This window comes from Ranitomeya imitator, chromosome 5 (genome assembly GCF_032444005.1).
Source record: "Ranitomeya imitator isolate aRanImi1 chromosome 5, aRanImi1.pri, whole genome shotgun sequence".
Taxonomy (NCBI): domain Eukaryota; kingdom Metazoa; phylum Chordata; class Amphibia; order Anura; family Dendrobatidae; genus Ranitomeya; species Ranitomeya imitator.
The window spans coordinates 449,097,965-449,120,081 of NC_091286.1; the positions used below are offsets into that span (position 1 = coordinate 449,097,965).

At 39.8% G+C, this 22,117-nt stretch overlaps 1 protein-coding gene across 22 annotated transcripts in view; it reads left to right on the top strand.

Annotated features, from left to right (window-relative positions):
- DLG1 (discs large MAGUK scaffold protein 1) overlaps nucleotides 1-22,117 on the top strand; it is a 348,066-nt gene that overhangs the window by 152,473 nt on the left and 173,476 nt on the right. For 10 of the 22 annotated variants that reach the window (XM_069727203.1, XM_069727197.1, XM_069727196.1 and 7 more), the window contains one exon: nucleotides 10,677-10,775. The exons of the other annotated variants lie outside the window; for them this stretch is intronic. In XM_069727203.1, coding sequence (XP_069583304.1) covers nucleotides 10,677-10,775 — 99 coding nt within the window. The remainder of the gene's footprint in view (nucleotides 1-10,676; nucleotides 10,776-22,117) is intronic. 22 annotated transcript variants of the gene reach the window in all.

Sequence of the window (22,117 nt, forward strand, 5' to 3'; positions counted from 1 at the left end):
TTCTTGTTACACTTGAGAAAATAAAAAATTGCAGACTAAAAAATAATTTTTGAGGAAAGAAAAATGATTTTTTATTTTCACGGCTCTGCATTATAATCTTCTGTGAAGCACTTGGGGGTTTAAAGTGGTCCCCGCACATCTAGATTAGTTCCATGGGAGGTCTAGTTTCCAAAATGGGGTCACGTGGGGGAGCTCCAATCTTTAGGTACACAGGGACTCTCCAAACGCGATATGGTGTCCGCTAACGATTGGAGCTAATTTTTCATTCAAAAGTCAAATGGCACTCCTTCCCTTCCGAGCCTTGCCGTGTGCCCAAACAGTAGTCTACCCCCACATAGAAGGTATCGGTGTACTCAGGAGAAATTGCCCAACACATTTTAGGATCCATTTTATCCTGTTGCCCATGTGAAAATGAAAAAATTGAGGCTAAAAGAATTTTTTGTGAAGAAAAAGTACTTTTTCATTTTTATGGATCAATTTGTGAAGCACCTGGTGGTTCAAAGTGCTCACTATGCATCGAGATTAGCTCCTTGGGGGGTCTGGTTTCCAAAATGGGGTCACATCTGGGGGAGCTCCAATGTTTAGGCACACAGGGGCTCTCCAAACGCGACATTGTGTCCGCTAAAGATTGGAGCGAATGTTTCATTGAAAAAGTCAAATGGCGCTCCTTCCCTTCCGAGCCCTGTTGTGCGCCCCAAACAGTGGTTCCCCCCACATATGGGGTATCGGTTTACTCAGGACAAATTGTACAATAACTTTTGGTGTCCAGTTTCTTTTTACCCTTGGGAAAATAAAATTATTGCTAAAAGATCATTTTTGTGACTAAAAAGTTAAATGTTCATTTTTTCCTTCCATGTTGCTTCTGCTGCTCTGAAGCACATGAAGGGTTAATAAACTTCTTGAATGTGGTTTTGAGTACCTTGAGGGGTGCAGTTTTTAGAATGGTATCACTTTGGGGTATTTTCAGCCATATAGACCCCTCAAACTGACTTCAAATGTGAGGTGATCCTAGTGGTTCTGAAATAGTTTTTTCGTGACATATTGGGCTTCATGTTGGTGGTAAATTTAGGTCGATAATTTTTGCGTTTATTTGTGAAAAAATGGAAATTTGGCTAAAATTTTGAAAATTTCGCAATTTTCAAATTTTGAATTTTTATTCTGTTAAATGAGTTATGTGACACAAAATAGTTAATAAATAACATTTCCCACATGTCTACTTTACATCAGCACAATTTTGGAAACAAATTTTCTTTTTTTACTAGGAAGTTATAAGGGTTAAAATTTGACCAGCGATTTCTCATTTTTACAACGAAATTTACAAAACCATTTTTTTTTAGGGACCCATTGAAGCGTTCCTGAGTTATCTATCTATATATATAATTGTCTAAGGGTTTTTCTTTGTCTGTCTGTCTTGGAAATCCCACGTCTCTGATGGGTCGAGGCCGCCAGGCCTCGACCAATCAGCGATGGGCACAGCGATGATGTCATAAAGGTTGCCTCGACCAATCAGCGACGGGCACAGTCTGCCGCGAATTCGCCTCGACCAATCAGCGACAGGCACAGTATCGACGTAGATGTCATAATGGTTGCCATGGCGACGATGATGTCATAAAGGTTGCCTCGACCAATCAGCCACGGGCACAGTCTGCCGCGAATTCTGGAATCATCATTGTCCATATACTACGGGGACATGCATATTCTAGAATACCCGATGCGTTAGAATCGGGCCAACATCTAGTTACCTCCTAAAGGGACATTGGTCAGAATTGCAAAAAACGGCCAGGTCATTAAGGTCAAAATAGGCTGGGTCATGAGGGGGTTAAGAACTATATTCAGCATAATAAAAAGTAGAGTCCTAGAAGCGATGATATGGCATTCACGGAGTCCTGATCTTAACATACGGTAATTGCGTTTGTGTGGTATTCATTGATGAGGCAAAGGATTTGCATAAGCCAACATCTATAAAAGATCTCCAAGATGTTGGGAACAACCTACCTGCTAAATTCCATAAAAAATTGCGTTCAAGTGCACCTGGAAGAGTTTTGTTCATTCACTTTGCATTTTGGTAAATTATGAAAATAAACACTTCTAATTTTCAAAGCATTCTTGCTTTGCATCATTTTTTCTACACCTGCCGTAAACTTAGGTATGGTATTTACCTGTATGTTCCCTCAAAAAACTATGTGAACATACCCTAAGGCTACTTTCACACTTTCGTCGGCCCGACGTACCGACGGACGTTGTGCTAAATTTAGCTCAACGTGGGCAGCAGATGCAGTTTTCCAACGCATCCGCTGCCCTTTGTGATGAGCAGGGAGGAGGGGGCGGAGTTCCGGCCACACATGCTCAATCGGAAATGGCGGACACGTCGCACAAAAAAACGTTGCATTGAACTTTTTTTGTGCGTCGCGTCCGCCAAAACACAACTGATCCGTCGCACGACGGATGCGACGTGTGCCCATCCGTCGCTAATACAAGTCTATGGGCAAAAAACGCATCCTGCAAGCACATTTGCAGGATCCGTTTTTTGCCCATAACGACGGATTGCGACTGATGCCAGAAGACGGAAGTGTGAGAGTAGCCTAAGACTGCAAAAGAAAAGACCACATATATTTATGATGTATTCTACTAACATGCCACAGACATCTACAGATGGAATGTATCTTAATCAAAAATGTAAAGCACTGGCATTTTTTAACTGTGCTATTGGTTCATGGTAAACTGCATTTGTTTCCTTACTTGTTTTGTATGTATTTCTTTATAAGTAGAGATTACTTGAAATGAAAATGATTTACACTCAAATCAATTACAATAAAAATGTTAACACTTAAATGTCAGTTTCCTGCACATGTCTGGCCATCCGATGGTGGCTTGTGTGTTCTGACCTTTGATTCACACACATTAATCTGTGCTGCTGAGAATTGATTATTCATGCCTAGGAACGGGGCTGTCTGTCCTTTTTTCATTCCGCTGGTGTAGCTTAATTAACAAGCGAGGTGGTGAGCTGCAGGGAAACAAAAACTGCTTTTGCTGTGCCTGCTTTTCTTTTACTAGTCTAGTTCACAGATGGCACAATTTTAGATGTAAGATTCTTTGTTCTCAAACTTAAATATTTTTTTTTATTTTTGTAGTATTTTTAAAAAAAAGGAATTGAAAAGGATTCTTGTCATGGCCAGTATTTCTCGGAATGTAATAGAAATTCGACAAAAATTGCATCATCCCACTGTCCAGCATCTTCACCAACACTTTCAGCAGACGGCATGCATGCAAAGATCGTATAGCTCTGCGACTTTACCTTCTTCCTCCAAAAGCAAGGGAAAGTTTACTAATCTTCGCGACAGCGTTAAAAAAAGCCCAACTAGAAGTACTGCTAAAGTCAAAGCTACGAGTGGCTGGTGGTCTGATGGTTCTTGGTCAAACTATTCCTTTATCAAGGTATAGTTACTTTGTGTGTGCGAATACGTCTTCTTGTGGCATAAACCTTTATTTTACTCGACTATAGAATTATTTTTAACACGTATGTTCTTGAAATGTTTTATTTTATAGACATTCAGTAGAAGTGACGACATTTATGCATAACTTAGATCATCCTTTCTGCCTTGTCCTTGTAAATAGCTGATCCGTTGTTTTTGTTTTGTCCTTGAGCACAATCTGTGGGTAAATGGACAAACCGAAAGCTGGAAATAACATTTTTTGCAATATGCATTTATTACAAGGTTACAGAACACAATTGATCACTTGTCATGATTGACAACCGGCCATGTTTAGTGTTTTTCCAGAATTTTCTGCATTTGTTTCCAACTTTTGGAGATTTTGAATTGTACCCTCTCATTCTATTGAGACATATGCTAGGTTGATGAGGATATAGGGATACATTTGGTGCATGCATAGGGAAATTTCATAAGTGAAAATGCTAAAAGTGGTTCAATAAGAAAGTGTGACACGTTTGACATGAAAGGAGGCATTTAAATAGCCAGAATATGCCAAACAGAATCTAGTTTATGGTTTCTATATTACGGTATGTAATCTGTGTATGGAAATAATTTTGTCTCCTCAGAGATGTTTTATCTGAAAGGTTTGCGTTCCTAATTAGTCTGCTACTTGGAACAGAAATCTTACTGATTTGCACTTTTTCTTTACATGGGGTAAAAGAAATTTTAATAATGGGGTGCTGGTACTCTTATACTTTTTAGTTTCAACAGTTTTTATTTCAGAAAACATTATTAAACATAGAAAACATAGATCGTAAAATTCAAGGATCCCCTCGCAAGGGGAAATATGACAGATTAAGAAGCAGAAAAATACATTATCCTTGATGGTATTGTCATAGTTGTGTAAATCCAATATATAACGATTTTAACTCAATTATATTCGGGTTAATAGAATGGGGAAGGACCGGAAGAAAAAAAAAAAAAAAAAGGGGGAGGGACAAAAAACATTGGGTGTTAGTGATGAGAATTAAGTTGACGTGAGTTACCAGATTGTATAAACCAAAAATAAGATTATCAATAAGTATAGATATAGTTGTGTGTTATGTAGCTAGAGACATTATTCTAGAAAGGTCGTCGTCATTCTGTGCTTGGATCCAAGGGGTACTCATACTTTTAAAGCCTGTCTTAACCATCAGTGATTTTTTTGGTAGTCCTAAAAACGGTATGTATTTCACCAGTATTTTTTTTATCTGATTTACATCAGTATTTGATCAATGTTTCAGATTGAAATCAGTTTTTCATCAGTGATTCTCACATATGAACAAATATACAAATAAATTGCAAAACTTCTCTTGTCCACTACAGCTATAAAAAAAAAACAAACAAAAAAAAAAAACAGACCACACGTGAATGCCAACCATATGCTTATATGCTCCATTATTTTCATGGACCCCTGGACTTGTATTGATCATTTTTAATCCATGACTTGATCGAAAACTGACATGTCTGTGATTTTAGTTGTCCATCTGAGATATTTATTCAATTGGTGTAATGCTTATATCCTCAAAAACACCTCCGTGTTTAATATTCAGATGTCTCGATAGGCTTTGCTTTTAGAAATTAATTTTGTTTTTGCTTTGTCGGTCATCATTAAAGGGGTTGTGCGGTCATAACCAATAAGTCTGCATTCACTCTGTGTGACTGCAGGCTTACTGTATGTATCCCCTCAGCACACTGTGTGCTGCGAGGGTTCGCCGGTTTCAGACTCTAAGGCGCGGCCTCACTCTCCATACACTTGTGTGCAGTGAGGCCGCGCTCTCTAGTTGGACACGCCCACTGGTCAGGGCGCACGCCTCGACTCAATGCAAGTGTATGGAGCGAGGCCATGCCCACTGGCCAGGGGTATATATAACACCTTCTGTACCCAGGTCTGAAAGCAAATCCCCGGCAGCACACAGTGTGTGGGCTAGGAGGATTCGGTTTTGACCGGACAACCTCTTAAATTATCATTAAATCCAGGCTCTGAGTGTTTGGCCTATGTAACCAACATACAGGAGGCTACAGATAGTTTCCCACATAACTGACAAATTCTAAACCAAAACGTTAGTGCTGTAGGATGGTATTTCCTTCCTATCTTTAGATTTACAACGAAAACCTTTTTCTTGTTACAGCTATAAATGCCAGTTTTCTTATTACCTGTAAGGCTCTTGGTGTTATCGCTTTTCTTTTTCCTCAGACTGCTTGGTGCAATTATGTTTTTATGGTTTTGCCCCTTAGGAATATTATTTTTGGAGAGGTAACTTTTTTTTTGGTGACAGATGTAATCATTTAATTGTGATCCCATATGTTTAGCTCCTAATTTTCTGACCTGTTTTTCCATTTTTCAAACTTGGTGATTAAAATTTAATTTTGCAAAGATTTTTTTTGCTTTTTCTATATTTTTCTCTTGTAAATAATGTTTCTGGCTATTATGGTTCTTTTAGAAGACTATTTTCAGTTTTTGAGTTTTTATTTAACTTTGGGAATCTTCTCATTAATATTTTTGCTGTTATACTTAATCTGTTGTATATGTACAATATATGTACAATTTGTAATATTGTGAATTCCTTCCTAAAATAAATGCTGTCAAAGTATAGATAGTTATTGCTATTAAAACATTTGAAATGTGTTGTTGGTATAAACTTATTTACTTCATTTTCTGTATTTTTTCCGTATGTGAAAATATTTTATTTTGTTGTTTAAAAGTTAGTGGTTTGGTTTTAGCTATCCCACAAATTCATCTGGTTCTGTTTCAGCCCTTTTTCTATATAATGAACAGATTGTATATAGATGGTATTTTATGTTTTAGATATTATGCACGTTTTTAAATGTATAGGAACTCTGATCTCCTATACAGACTTTTATACCTTGGGGCAACTTGAGTTCCCATTACGTTCCCTCACCGTTGGTGGTATATTTTTCCCAGAGATGGTTCAAAATGAAATCCAAAGGAACTTTCTTAATTTACATGGAGTATATGTTTTTTATTTGTAAACAGCATACCTCTGCTTCAATCTCAAAGATTTAAAAAATGTTGAGCTATAAGGAGGAGACGTCCAATGTAAGTAACAAATAGATTTCTTTCCGCATTAGATCGATGAGGTCTATGAAAATAAAAGCAAAACGGGATGCGCAACACTCCTATTAAATAAGCTGTAATCTGCCAGGAAAGATGCGGGCTCTGCATGTGATCCTGCATCCAAGGCAGGGACTTGACATATGTAGGTTTACGTCATATGTCGTAAAGGGTTTAAACATCATAAATAATTAGTATTATCTCCTTCTGAAGTACAAAAGGAACTTACAGTCTTAATACAAATCAAGAAAGCACCAAAGTCCTAGACAAGAAACAAAAAATTAACTTTGTGCCTCCAACTCTGCCTCACCTGGCATAAATCACTTGTAGACTATATAAAGCTTTCACACCCTGCACTCATGTTTACCACATGCAGATGGTAATGCTGGGGGTCAGTGGGGAATGCTGTATCCCTCTGCCTGTAGAAACAATAGAGGACAGTTTGCTGGTCAGCAGGAAAAAAGAGAGAGGAAAAAACAGACATACTAATACACCATTCAACCCTCTCCCCAACAAAGTTGCATTTTTTCTCTTAAGGCCATGTTCACACGTTCCTGATTTCCCTGCTGTTTTTTCTGCACTAAAAACCGCAGCTCTTGGCAGAAAACGCAGGTGCGTTTTTTGGTGCGTTTTTTGATGCGGTTTTTAGTGCAGTTTTTTATGCAGTTTTCTCTGCAGAGTCTGTGTGTTTTCTAGGAAGTTTTTTTAGGGTTAAAATGGCTGAAAATACCCTACCCCTAACCCTAACCCTAGTTCTAACTGTAGTGGGGGAAAAAAAAATTTCTTTATTTTATTATTGTTACTACCTATGGGGGTGATAAAGGGGGGGGGGGGGGCGCATTTACCTTTTTTTTATTTTGATCACTGTGAGGTTATCACAGTGCTCAAAATGTGCCCGGAACGAATCTGCCGGCCGGCAGATTCAGCGGGCGCACTACGCATGCGCCCGCCATTTTGGAAGATGGCGGCGCCCAGGGAGAAGACGGCCGGACGGACACCGGGAGGCCCGGTAAGTATAAGGGGGGGAGATTAGGGCACGGTTTGTCGGAGCACAGGGGGGGGGGGGGGTGGCATCGGAGCATGGGGGGGTGGGATTGGGGCACGGGGGGACAGCCACACTCCGCCCACGCACTTCCTGCTGCAGCGGTTCTGCACCACAAGCCGCAGAAAACCCGCAGATATTTTTTTCGTCTGCGGGTTTGACCTCACAATGGAGGTCAATGGGTGCAGAACCGCTGCAGTTCCGCAAAAAGAAGTGACATGGTACTTCTTTTTTACCGCAGCTATTCAGCGCGGCTTTTTTCGGGATTTTCCGCAATGTGGGCACAGCAGTTCCTGTTTTCCATAGGGTACAGTAATGTACCCTGCATGGAAAACAGCTGCGGACCCGCAGCGGCAAAATCGCGGCGGTTCCGCATTAAAAAAAGGATGGTGTGAACATGGCCTAAGTGCTTAAAAAGTCATTTTGTAAAAAAAAAAAAGAAACAACAACCCAAGTCTCTGTGTTTTGCCACTTTTTAAGACAACTACCATTTTTATTAATTGATGGATCGGAGTGATGTTTGCTTCCTATTACTATTTTCCTTTTCTCTGGACGATTTAGAATTCTAATAAATAAATAAATATATATATATATGTATGTGTATGACTTTTTTTTAAAACTTCTCTCAGGCTAAGTTTAGCTTTTGGTGAGTTTGATGCTTCAGATTTACTGTACCAGTTCTTTACCTTTTTAACGTAAAATAGGTAACTGGTATTTTTTTTTCAAAAATACGCAGCTTAAAAAAACTAACCAAAAACCTTGTGGTAAAGACAATTCAATTAGTACTACCGTAAATAATAAGGCCCATATCCATGGAACTATATGGATAAAAGGAAAAAATAAACTTTAATTATTTGGATATTGTGGGAATAAAATAGGAGCACAGAACCTGGTCACTCTAATATATAGCACGGACAGGTCCTGAAGGAAACTACACTTCTAGAATCAGGTCAGAGATTAGTCTGATCCCACACATTTACTTTGCCAGATGCTGGCTGCCTCTAAGGTGTCATACGGAGAGTGATTGGTATATTTTGACGTTGTCATTTTCCTATTGTAGAAATCAAAATGTGGGAATGATCCTCTTATGTGTCAAATATGTAAACCGAGCATTAATAAGGGGTGTAAACGTGGGCCACCACACTTTGTCTGAGCTACAGGGCTCTATCATGCTTGCGGTATTTCTTTGACATAAATGCAGATATTTGTTAAATATAACCTCATACTACATTCTGAGCTAATGGTTGTCAAAAATAATATTTTTTTTTCTGTAGCCCCAACATATTCCGCAGCACTTTACAATTCAATTAAATGAAGTTGAATTTTGCTAGGAATATTGTGCCAGGTGTTCAGGAGTTGGTGCACAGAACCTCCTTGTTTTGGATGTTGGTGTTGTGCTTGGAGCACAGACTTCGATGTGATCTTCTCGTGTGACACACTATCGTTGTGCTTTGGTTTGCACTTTAAATTTTAAAATGTGAATGCAGGCGCTGTTTGTTCAGTGAGGTTACATGATTTTACATGATCATTCACACTTGACCTATTTAATGCTTTTAAAACCTGGTGAGGCATTCTTCTCCATATTATTAGATTTGAATCCTAAGAAATTAGAAAGCTTAGAGAGTCTAACTGTTTTAAAATGTATTTAATAAATCAATAGTACAAGCGAAAATTTTGTCAAATACAACTTATTTGATAAATCTGTTTTTTTTTCCCCACCAGGACTGATGGATCATTCTGAAATTTCTCAATTCCTGGGTAAAATCTGTGTTTAGTGAATGCAGATCTACATTTCTAAAATAAGAGGAGGGATGTTGTGAATTCTGTGATCAAGCTCCCTCCTGTGGTCACGAGTGGTACTGCGGCTTGAGTTTCCTTCCTCAGGTGATGAGGTTAAGTCGTTAGGTGCTGCTCTATTTAACTCCACCTAGTGCTTTGATCTTGGCCTCCAGTCAATGTTCTAGTATTGGTCTTGCTTCCTCCTGGATCGTTCCTGTGGCCTGTCTGCTCAGCATAAGCTAAGTTCTGCTTGTGTTACTTTTGTTGCTATATTTTCTGTCCAGCTTGCTTTTTTGGTTTTGCTTGCTTGCTGGAAGCTCTGAGACGCTGAGGGAGCACCTCCGTACCGTTAGTCGGTGCGGAGGGTCTTTTTGCCCCTCTGCGTGGTTGTTTGTAGGTTTTTATGTTGACCGCAAAGCTATCTTTCCAATCCTCGGTCTATTCAGTAAGTCGGGCCTCACTTTGCTAAATCTATTTCATCTCTGTGTTTGTATTTTCTTCTTAACTCACAGTCATTATATGTGGGGGGCTGCCTTTTCCTTTGGGGAATTTCTCTGAGGCAAGGTAGGCTTATTTTTCTATCTTCAGGCTAGCTAGTTTCTCAGGCTGTGCCGAGTTGCATAGGGAGCGTTAGGCGCAATCCACGGCTACCTCTAGTGTGGTTTGATAGGTTTAGGAATTGCGGTCAGCAGAGTTCCCACGTCTCAGAGCTCGTCCTATGTTTTGTGGTTTTTGTCAGGTCACTTGTGTGCTCTGAACTTCAAGGTCCACTGTGGTTCTGAATTACCTATTCATAACAGAGGGATGAGGGAGGAGCTCTGCTTCTAGCTCCTCCCTCCATTGCTGAAACCTTTTCGACCGTTACTATCGTTAAGATTCCATCTCGGTAATGTAACAATGTCTTCACTGAATACAGATTTACCCATGAATTGAGAATTTTGAGAAGGAATGATGAATTCAGGAGGAGAAATAAGCATTTATCTGAGAAGATAATTACAAAGTTACTTATTTTTACATGTACAATTTATGTAATAAAAATTAAAATGATGGTTACTCTTTAAACACAAACGGTCTTATACTGTATATGTTCAGTGCCCTGGAGGTTAGTGGCACTGTGAAACTATCTGTAATGTGTTTTAATATTGATGTTGGCTAATAAACTGATAATTTTAGAATCAACAGTATGGTAAGCTTTTGCACAATTTGCAGTGTGTCAGTATGAAACGATCCCTTCATTTAATTGATTTTCATGTGCAATTGTCTCCGTTTTCTTTATTTTAGTGGGTTGAATGTTTTTCTTTTCTTTTAGTCCACAGACGCTGGTCCTCCTTGCCCTCCCATTGTCCCTGTGATCCCTGTAATACCAGTCCCTGCTGAGAACAATGTCATTCCATCTTCCACTCCACAGGTCTTTTTTCCCTGTTTTCTATTTTAAGTTGTGTGTTTCTTTTTTTTATTCCATATTGTCCATTAATATTCCAGATTTCTGTTGTACCTTACAATAACATTTACCACTTCCGTTCCTTATATTAATTTGCTATGTTTGCACAGTATGTAAGTACTATTTCAATACTTGCTATAAAATTATAGTGTCATTATTTGGGGTTCACCTATGTAAAATAAAAAAAAAAACAAGTTTTCCCCTGACCTTTATGATATGGTAAAAACTTGTATGTTTTGTGAATCAGTAATTCTGAGTTATGTTCTTAGACCCTTCCTTCGTGCTGTTTTTCTTATTTTTCAGAGAAACTTAACTATTGGCAGAGTGTTACCATTTGGTGGCATGTGCGAACACAGACTGGCACTGTCCAATCCATGCTGGCAGTATCAGACTGTGGAGGGACACAAACTGTTAACACGGAGAATAGTAGCACCGAGTTGTCAATATACACTGCTCAAAAAAATAAAGGGAACGCTAAAATACCACAAAACATTGTCAAAATCAAATTGCTTAGCAGTTTTTTCACCTTTTTCCTTGATGTGATACCAATACAGATATCTAATCCTTCTGTAAAATATAAGCTCATTTAGAAAAACAGAACAAACATAGTATAATTGAGGTCTTTTTACCATTCACTCCCTTTAATAAAAAAAAAAAAAAAAAAAAAATTAGTTTACCAATAAATTCATTAATCATCTATTTGGAACCACTAAAAATATAAAACTTTTACTGCACAAAAACCATTAAATATAGCTACGAAATGGAAAAATTAAACCTTTTATGGCTTTCACAACACAATAATATAGTTGCTAGACTATGTCTCAAAATCCCATGTCCTTATTTCATAGCTCTTACAGTTGTACCCTTGTAGATAATGTCTTAAGGCCTTTGCTAATTGTGAAGCTCCTGAAAAAGTCAGATTGGGCAATACTGGAACATGAATACCTGTTATAACTCATCGATTTGATGACATACGGTAAATAAGTACAGTGCAAAAAACTGTGTGATATGACCGATCATTCATTTATTTTAATCACTTACATAGTGCCATTAATTCCACAGCGCTTTTCAGACATCATCACTGTCTCCATTGGAGCTCACAATCTACATTCCCCATCCTAGAATATTAGAGTTGGAAGGGAGTTCCATGGTCATCGTGTCCAACGCATGCGCGGTGATGTGCTGTATGCTATGCCCACAGTTGGGCAAAGCATAATGCGCAAGAGCAGAATGCACTGCGCAACTGCCAAAAAAGAGCGCGATCTGTGCGATTCACAGATCGAATTAACGTCAGACACGCCGAGGAGCGGGGGGTAGAGAAACAGGGATTTAACCACGCCCATTTGACCAGCGTGATGGACAGGTGAAAACGGTGACTTTAGTAAGGTATTTCAGCAGCATAGGTGGGGAATCAGGGGACAAAAAATACACTATTGTAAAGCACAGCTCAGGCCCTATTTAACGGTATTTTTATCTCATATTGAAAAAACGGGGTGACAGGTTCCCTTTAAAGTTTACAAACGTAAGGACTACAGAATTAAGGCCCAGGATGACACGCCTTCCTGAAAGTTGGTGGAAAAATAGGATTTAGTACATCCACTTCTGAACCAGGGTTTCCACCTTAATATGGATAACGTCTGTACCAGTATCTAAGTGCCCCTGCTTCAGAAGTACCTCCAAAATGGAGCACTGCACACCAGAGAGACCTTCCATGCTATGCTTGGGATACTCTACTTAAATTATGTGGTGTATACGGGCATCAGCTGGACACTACACATTGGGCACTAAAATATCTGCCGAAGAGTTAGTTAAATTCACTTTGCATCAGCTGAAACCATAGGCCTTCTGTTGTATCCTTACTCCAATCTGTGTGAGCTGTAAAACCTGAATAGCGCCCCTCTTCTGAGCCCTATTGTATGCCCAATAGCCGATTATAGGAAATGAAAACAATAAACAAGGAGCGCAAAATGCGTGAAACCTTGTGATTAAGTAGATTAACAAACTGGGGCCAAGTGGCCACTCACACCCCTGCACAACCCCAGTTTGCGCTTGAAGGGATGGTCCCTGTGGACCGTTGGAGACTGCCGTGCACCGTCGCTGCTGGCTAGCACTTCCGGGTTCTTGTTGCGTGATCAGTGAACAGGATACACGTCACTGCAGGTCCTTAGGCTGGGTAGTGTGGATCCAGCATTACCCGCACATCGCAGGTCCTTAAGCTTCTCAGTAGGATTGACTGTGCTCGTAGCGGCTCCTGCCACAAACCCTCAGGAGAAGAGAAATGGAATGATGGAGAAAAAGTTGTAGCAGTCTGTGGAGCGCTGGGATAAGGGATAAATTGTAGAGACAGCAATCTGGTTAACAAACCTTTGTTAACCCTTCAATCTCCACAATGCCTTTCGATAGTATAACACTATCTTCATCAGGTGATAAAAAGGGAATGAACAAGGAATTGACATCTTTGTAGGGGAGGTACATAAGGGATTGGTTGAGAGTCCTGACCTCAAAAGACCCTTCATATGCCAATTAAAAACAAATACAAGTGTGAAATGAGATAAAAATGTATATAAAAATAACACCGTAAAATTGAAAATACTGTATTATCTGGCGTATAAGACTACTTTTTAACCCCTGAAAATGTTCTCAAAAGTCGGGTGTCGTCATATACGCCAGGTGTCGTCTTATAGGGCAGATGCGGAGTAATCTGCGGTCGCCGCATATTGTGGGGGGAGCGACCCCAATGACGAGGTCAGGGGGAGCCTCACCGGGAAGGTGTAAGTGAAGCAGAGGCAGAGAAGGAGATAATAGGATACAAGGGCGAACCAGATGAGTGAAAGAGGAGTGTTTTTCTAGGCACAGCACTGCTCTCTCTTTTTTGCATACCCCTGGCATCCCAGACGCTGACAGTTTACTTCACTTACACCTTCCTGGTGAGGCGCTCCCTCACCTCGTCATCGGGACCACTCCCCCCCCCCCACTAAATAAGTCGACCGCAGATTGCTCCGCACCCACCCTATAAGACGACACCCGGCATATAAGACAACCCCCGACTTTTGAGAAGATTTTATATTTTAACTGGAAAAGTTGGGGGTCGTCTTATACGCCCAGTCGTCTTATACGCCGGAAAATACGGTACATTAAGTAACACTGTTAAAAAATGGTAAATAAAAATAAATATGTCATGGATTTTTAAACTTTGCCCCCTGGCTCTAGAGGGGCTCAATTTAGTAATTGACAATGTGGTTAACCATTAACACCAAGATTAGTTTTTGTTTTTGCTGTCAATGGCCATTCTAAGCTGAATTTGCCTGCCCTTGTCAGATCACAGCTGCTGAGCAGCTTGAGGCTGGGCATGTACTGGCATGGGAGCCTGGCTTGGGATTCTTATATAATAGGAGACCACTTTTAATATTTTTAATATTATCTATTTATAAAAAGATTTCTAGAAAGGCATATTTATTTTGTTGCTGCTTATGCAGTTATGTATTACTGTCACTATTTATGTGCTTTTGAATATTTAGTTTTTAAAATCTCCCCATGACATATTATTTATATTTTATTTACCATTTTTTAACAGCGTTATTTTACGGTGTTCATTTTTATATACATTTTTATCTCATGTCACACCTGTATTTGTTTTTTGTTTTTAATTGGCATATGAAGGGTGTTTTGAGGTCATGACTCTTAAATAATCCCTTATGTACCTCCCTATAAAGATGTATTTTCCTTGTTCATTCCCTTTGTACCACCTGATGAAGATAGTGTTATACTATCGAAACGCGTTTTGGAGATCGAATGGTTAATAAAGGTTTGCTAACCAGATTGCTGTCCCTACAATTAATAATATTAATCTTTATTTTTATATAGCGCTAACATATTCCAGAGCACTTTACAGATCTTATCATCACGTCCACGTTGGGGCTCACAATCTATATTCCCTATCGGTATGTCTTTGGAATGTGGGAGGAAACAGGAGTGCCCAGAGGAAACCCACACAAACACAGGAGATTATAAAAACTCTTTGCAGGTCTTGTCCTTGGTGGGATTCGAACCCAGGACTCCAGCGCTGCAAGTCTGCAGTGCTAACCACTGAGCCACCTTGCGGCCCAATTTATCCCTTACCTCAGTGCTCCACAGACTGCTACAATTTTTTCTCCTTCACCAATAGCAGTTTATAAACACACTAGCTGAAGAGTCCGGCGTTGGCTGGGCATAGTAAATATCTGTGGTTAGTTACAGCACATTACATTTCTTATTTTCCCATCATGCCTCTCATTTTCTCCCTTACTCCTCTCATTTTCCCCCTCACTCCTCTCATTTTCCCCCTCACTCCTCTTATTCCCCCCTAACACTTGTCATTTTGACCTCACATCTGTCATTTTCCGATCACTCCACTATTTTCCCTCACTCCTCTCATTTTGCACTCACACCTTTTCATTTTCACCTCACACCCCTCATTTTCACCTCAGTATATACATGTTTGTCATCTCCCTTATATATAGTATACACCTGTATGTCTTCTCTTGTATATAGTATATACCTGTATGTCATCTCCCCTGTAAATAGTATATACCTGCTGTATGTCATCTCCTGTATATTGTATATACCCATGTGTCATCTCCTGTATATAGTATATACCTGTATGTCATCTCTTCTGTATATACTATATACCTGTATGTCATCTCCTCCTATATATAGTATATACCTGTATGTCATCTCCCCTGTATATAGTATATACCTGCTGTATGTCATCTCCTCTATATACCTATGTGTCATCTCCACTTTTATATAGTATATACCTGTATGTCATCTCCTCCTGTATATAGTATATACGTGTCATCTCCTCCTGTATATAGTATATACGTGTCATCTCCTCCTGTATATAGTATGTACCTGTAAGTCATCTCCTCCTTTATATAGTATATACCTGTGTATCATCTGCTCCTGTATATAGTATATACCTGTCATCTCCTCCTGTATATAGTATATACCTGTATGTCATCTCCTCCTGTATATAGTATATACCTGTATGTCATCTCCTGTATATAGTATATACCTGTGTCATCTCCACTGTATATAGTATATACCTGCGTGTCATCGCCCCTGTATATAGTATGTACCTGTATGTCATCTCCCCTGTATATAGTATATACCAGGTTGTCATCTCCTCCTGTATATAGTATATACCTGTATGTCATCTCCTCCTGTATATAGTATATACATGTCATGTCCTCCTGTATATAGTATATACCTGTATGTCATCTCCTCCTGTATATAGTATATACCTGTCATCTCCCCTGTATATATTATATATGTCATCTCCTCCTGTATATAGTATATACCTGTATGTCATCTCCTCCTGTATATAGTATATACCTGTGTCATCTCCACTGTATATAGTATATACCTGCGTGTCATCGCCCTGTATATAGTATGTACCTGTATGTCATCTCCCCTGTATATAGTATATACCAGGTTGTCATCTCCTCCTGTATATAGTATATACCTGTGTGTCATCTCCTCCTGTATATAGTATATACGTGTCATCTCCTCCTGTATATAGTATATACCTGCGTGTCATCGCCCTGTATATAGTATGTACCTGTATGTCATCTCCCCTGTATATAGTATATACCTGTGTGTCATCTCCTCCTGTATATAGTATATATCTGTGTGTCATCTCCTCCTGTATTAGAGCGCGTTCACACGTTGTTTGGTCAGTATTTTTACCTCAGTATTTGTAAGCTAAATTGGCAGCCTGATAAATCCCCAGCCAACAGGAAGCCCTCCCCCGGCAGTATATATTAGCTCACACATACACATGATAGACAGGTCATGTGACTGACAGCTGCCGTATTTCCTATATTGTACAGTTGTTGCTCTTGTAGTTTGTCTGCTTATTAATCAGATTTTTATTTTTGTTGGATAATACCAGACTTGTGTGTGTTTTAGGGCGAGTTTCATGTGTCAAGTTGTGTGTGTTGAGTTGTGTGTGGCGACATGCGTGTGGCAACTTTTTGTGTGTCGAGTTGCATGTGACAGGTTAGTGTAGCAAGTTGTGTGCAGCAAGTTTTGCGCATGGCGAGTTTTGCGCGTTGCGAGTGTTATGTGGGGTGCGTTTTGAGTATGTGCAAGTTTTGTGTGAGGCAACTTTTGCATGTGTTGCAACTTTTGTGCATGTGGCAATTTTTCCGCGTGTGCAAGTTTTGCGTGTGGCGATTTTCCATGAGGTGAGTTTTGCACGTGTGGCGAGCTTTGCGTGAGCCTAGTTTTGCATGTGGCGAGTTTTGCGCGTGGCGAGTTTTGAGCTGCAACTTTTGTGTTTCGACTTTTATGTGGCGAGGTTGGTGTATGTGTGGTGAAATGTGTGCTGAGGGTTGTATATGTGTTCAAGCACGTGGTAGTGTGTGGCGCATTTTGTGTGTGTGTTCATATCTCCGTGTGTGGTGAATATCCCATGTCGGGGCCTCACCTTAGCAACTGTACGGTATATACTCTTTGGCGCCATCGCTCTCACTCTTTAAGTCCCCCTTGTTCACATCTGGCAGCTGTCAATTTGCCTCCAACACTTTTCCTTTCACTTTTTCCCCATTATGTAGATAGGGGCAAAATTGTTTAGTGAATTGGAAAGCGCGGGGTTAAAATTTCACCTCACAACATAGCCTATGATGCTCTCGGGGTCCTGACGTGTGACTGTGCAAAATTTTGTGGCTGTAGCTGCGACGGTGCAGATGCCAATCCCGGACATACATACATACATACATACATACATACACACATACACACATTCAGCTTTATATATTAGATATGTTCTACTATGGAGAAATGGAGTAATAAATTGTGAGATGCTTTGCTTTTAATTTCACATCCTCAGTCCTTATACATTTAATACATGCAAATAGCCTATTCAGAGTTGAACTTTAGTACTACTATTGGAAGTAGCCATTCTTAAAATCAGCATCCACCCTTTTTAACCCCTTCCCGACACCCACCATTTTTGCACGATGAAGCGAGAAATGCGTCCCCGCAAACTGCAGTACATGTTAAGGCATTAAGATTTTGCTGGCTCATAAGCAGAGCTGGAAAAAAAGCTTGTCCCCATAGGAACCCCATGATTGTAACCATATGGTGCAGATGGTGGCCCTAGGACGAATAATGGCCGTGGGCTCACTCTGCTACGGTGTCCTGTCATAAGCACCCTGACAGTGTAAGGGTATGTGCACACGTCAGGATTTCTTGCAGAAATTTTCCTGACAAAAACCGGACATTTCTGCCAGAAATCCGCATGCGTTTTTACCGCGATTTTGACGCATTTTTGACCCGTTTTTTGTGCGTTTTTTTCCCAAATGCATAGAATTGTGGGAAAAACGCAGAAAATCCGCAAAAATAATGAACATGCTCATTTTTTTACCGCGATGCGTTTTTTTCGCGGAAAAAAATGCATCCATGTGCACAAAACATGCAGAATGCATTCTAAATGATAGAATGCATAATGTATGCGTTTTTAATGAGTTTTTATAGCGTTTTTAGCGCGAAAAAACGCGAAAACGTGAAAAAAACCTGTACGTGTGCACATAGCCTAAGACCGACAGGTCTAATGCCTTTAATGCAGGAGCATTGCAGAGTATTAAACAAGTGATCAGACCAGTAAAACAGTTTATATAAAAGAAAAGTAAACCTAAAGGGAACCTGTCAGCAGGATCGTGCTGAGTAACCTGCAGACAGTGTCAGGTTGGTGCTGTTATACTGATTAAAATGATACATTGGGTGATGAAATAAAGGCGTACCAAAAAGACCCTTTAAAAATGTTTCACAAGCAAAAATGCTATTCTGTAAAAACAAAAGTATACCCGTTATCGCCATGCCCGGCTCAAATCTATAAAACGTTCACATTATATTCCATGAACACCATATAAAAAACCACTTAAAAAACAGCATTTTTGTCATACTGACATGTTAAGCATAGAATTAAGTCATACACACAATATTTTTATGTAAAAAAAAAATGCTAGTTTTGCTCTGTCCTCGAAAAAATCAAGTTACAATTATCAGGCTCTGACAATGCAAAAACAATTGTAAGAAAAATAATTACTTTTACTGTGCAAAAGAAGTAAAACAAAACTAAGTAAAATGCGGTATCACTGTGACCTTACTGACCCAAACAATAAAGTGTTCTTACACTTTTATCCAGGGCTTCAGAGTCGTGGAGACCGTGTCCATTTTGGTGGCGTCAGTTGGTGTAAAATGGACCAACAAAGTAATTTAAACATTTTTTTCGTAGTGCAAAATATTAATAATATTAATAAAAACTCATCCTGAAGAAACATACTCCCAAACATATTTTTCGGACGAAAAATGCAAGTTATAGTTTTCAGGTTATGGCAACCCAATGACAAATTTTGTTTTTATTATGTGTAAATGCACTGAATTATAAAAATACAATATAATCCTGACAACACTGTTATCATACTGATGCAAAAAGTCATCTTATCTGTGTGGGGAAAATCACAAAAAAAATGAACAAATAAATAGCAATTCAATTGTGTTATACAAAAAATTCATTAAAAAGTGATTTCAAAATGTTATATACCTTCATTTGGCAAACATAAAAAGGCCCATACTCAGATATGTTGTCTGTTAACTGAAAAATTGAGTTTTTCCACCTTATCAGTAGTTTATATATCCTACATAAGAAAGGGGAGCTCCAGACCCATAGAACAACTCAGATCTAATAACCACATGTAAAGTGAGGTCAGATCAAACATAATTTTATTAAATCTATCACAAAACTCAGAAACACTTAATGTACAAACAGTAACGATTGGACGAGTATGCAAATTGGAGAGCGCAAAAAGACAAAATACACGGTGAATCATGTACAGGTCATCCCTAGAGAGACAAGTCAGGAGGAAATCTTAGCCACTAAAGTACATTGGCCCAGAACTTGTCACACTAAACCAAGGGGCAAGGGTCACACTAATGTAACAGGTCGGGAAGCTCAGCCCGAATACCTGCTGACCTCAAGCCACTGCTGCTTATTACACCACATATATCATACGAAGAAGCCCGCAACGCGAAACGCGCGTCGGGGCGGTGCGGATACACGGTGACAGCGTCATTACCTCCCCACATGGGTAAGCTATGATCCGAACCTATAGCTGCTATTTCTGCACTTTTTTGCACTGGCACCTTTTTGATCTGTATGATATAGGTGGTGTAATAAGCAGCAGTGGCTTGAGGTCAGCAGGTATTCGGGCTGAGCTTCCCGACCTGTTACATTAGTGTGACCTCTGCCCCTTGGTTTAGTGTGACAGGTTCTGGGCCAATGTACTTTAGTGGCTAAGATTTCCTCCTGACTTGTCTCTCTAGGGATGACCTGTACATGATTCACCGTGTATTTTGTCTTTTTGCTCTCTCCAATTTGCAAACTCGTCCAATTGTTACTGTTTGTACATTAAGTGTTTCTGAGTTTTGTGATAATTTTATTAAATCTATGTTTGATCTGACCTCACTTTACATGTGGTTATTAGATCTCAGTTGTTCTATGGGTCTGGAGCTCCCCTTTCTTATGTAGGATATATGTCGTCTTTGGGAGTGACTCTCCTTGCTTAGTGCAAGCTTAAAAGGTTTATGGATATCCAGTATGTCGGGTTTTGTTACTTATCAGTAGTTTGAAGGCATCAGAAAAGCGATGCTCTTCAAAGTCAAATGGCCCCCTTTCTGAGTTCTGCAGGGTGCCCAAACAACAGTGGACGTCAACATGAATAGCATTGATGTAAAGGGGAAAAATGCACTTAAAGGATTTCTCCTGGTCTAATCATTGATGACCAAATCCACTGGATAGCTCATTAATATTGTCACAACTCTGTGGATTAGCCGGGGTCAGGGGCTCCTTCCTTGTCACTAACGCTAGGGATGCTCTAGCTATCCCTGCTCCCCTTATTACGTCTGATGGTGAGATTGCTGGGGCCACGTACCTTGCTGAACTCCTGAATCAGCCCTACAGGTCCTTCTCAAAAAATTAGCATATAGTGTTAAATTTCATTATTTACCATAATGTAATGATTACAATTAAACTTTCATATATTATAGATTCATTATCCACCAACTGAAATTTGTCAGGTCTTTTATTGTTTTAATACTGATGATTTTGGCATACAACTCCTGATAACCCAAAAAACCTGTCTCAATAAATTAGCATATCAAGAAAAGGTTCTCTAAACGACCTATTACCCTAATCTTCTGAATCAACTAATTAACTCTAAACACATGCAAAAGATACCTGAGGCTTTTATAAACTCCCTGCCTGGTTCATTACTCAAAACCCCCATCATGGGTAAGACTAGCGACCTGACAGATGTCAAGAAGGCCATCATTGACACCCTCAAGCAAGAGGGTAAGACCCAGAAAGAAATTTCTCAACAAATAGGCTGTTCCCAGAGTGCTGTATCAAGGCACCTCAATGGTAAAGGTACCGTCACACATAGCGACGCTGCAGCGATACCGACAACGATCCGGATAGCTGCAGCGTGTTGTGAATTATGTGGCTGAATTCACTCCTGTGGTCACAAGTGGTACTGCAGCTTCTGAGCTTTCTCCCTCGGGTGTTCTGGTGAGCTCGTTAACTGCTTCATTACTTAACTCCGCCTGATGCTGCTATCCTTGCTCCTTGTCAATGTTTCAGTGTTGGATCTGAGCTTCTCCTGATTGTTCCTGTGACCTGCTGCTCTGTATAGCTAAGTGCTTTTTGCTTTTTTGTTGCTTTTTTTCTGTCCAGCTTGTCTTTTGTTTTGCTGGAAGCTCTGAGACGCAAAGGGTGTACCGCCGTGCCGTTAGTTCGGCACGGTGGGTTTTTTTTGCCCCCTTTGCGTGGTTTTGCTTTAGGGTTTTTTATAGACTGCAAAGTTCGCTTTACTGTCCTCGCTCTGTCCTAGAATATCGGGCCCCACTTTGCTGAATCTATTTCATCCCTACGTTTTGTCTTTTCATCTTACTCACAGTCATTATATGTGGGGGGCTGCCTTTTCCTTTGGGGAATTTCTCTGGGGCAAGTCAGGCCTATTTTTCTATCTTCAGGCTAGCTAGTTTCTTAGGCTGTGTCGAGTTGCCTAGGTAGTTGTTAGGCGCAATCCACACCGCTTTTAGTTGTGTTTAGGATAGGATCAGGTGTGCAGTCTACAGAGTTTCCACGTCTCAGAGCTCGTTCTTGTATTTTTGGGTATTTGTCAGATCACTGTGTGCGCTCTGATCGCTAAGCACACTGTGTTTCTGGATTGCCTTCATAACACCTGTCATTAGCAAACATAACAGTA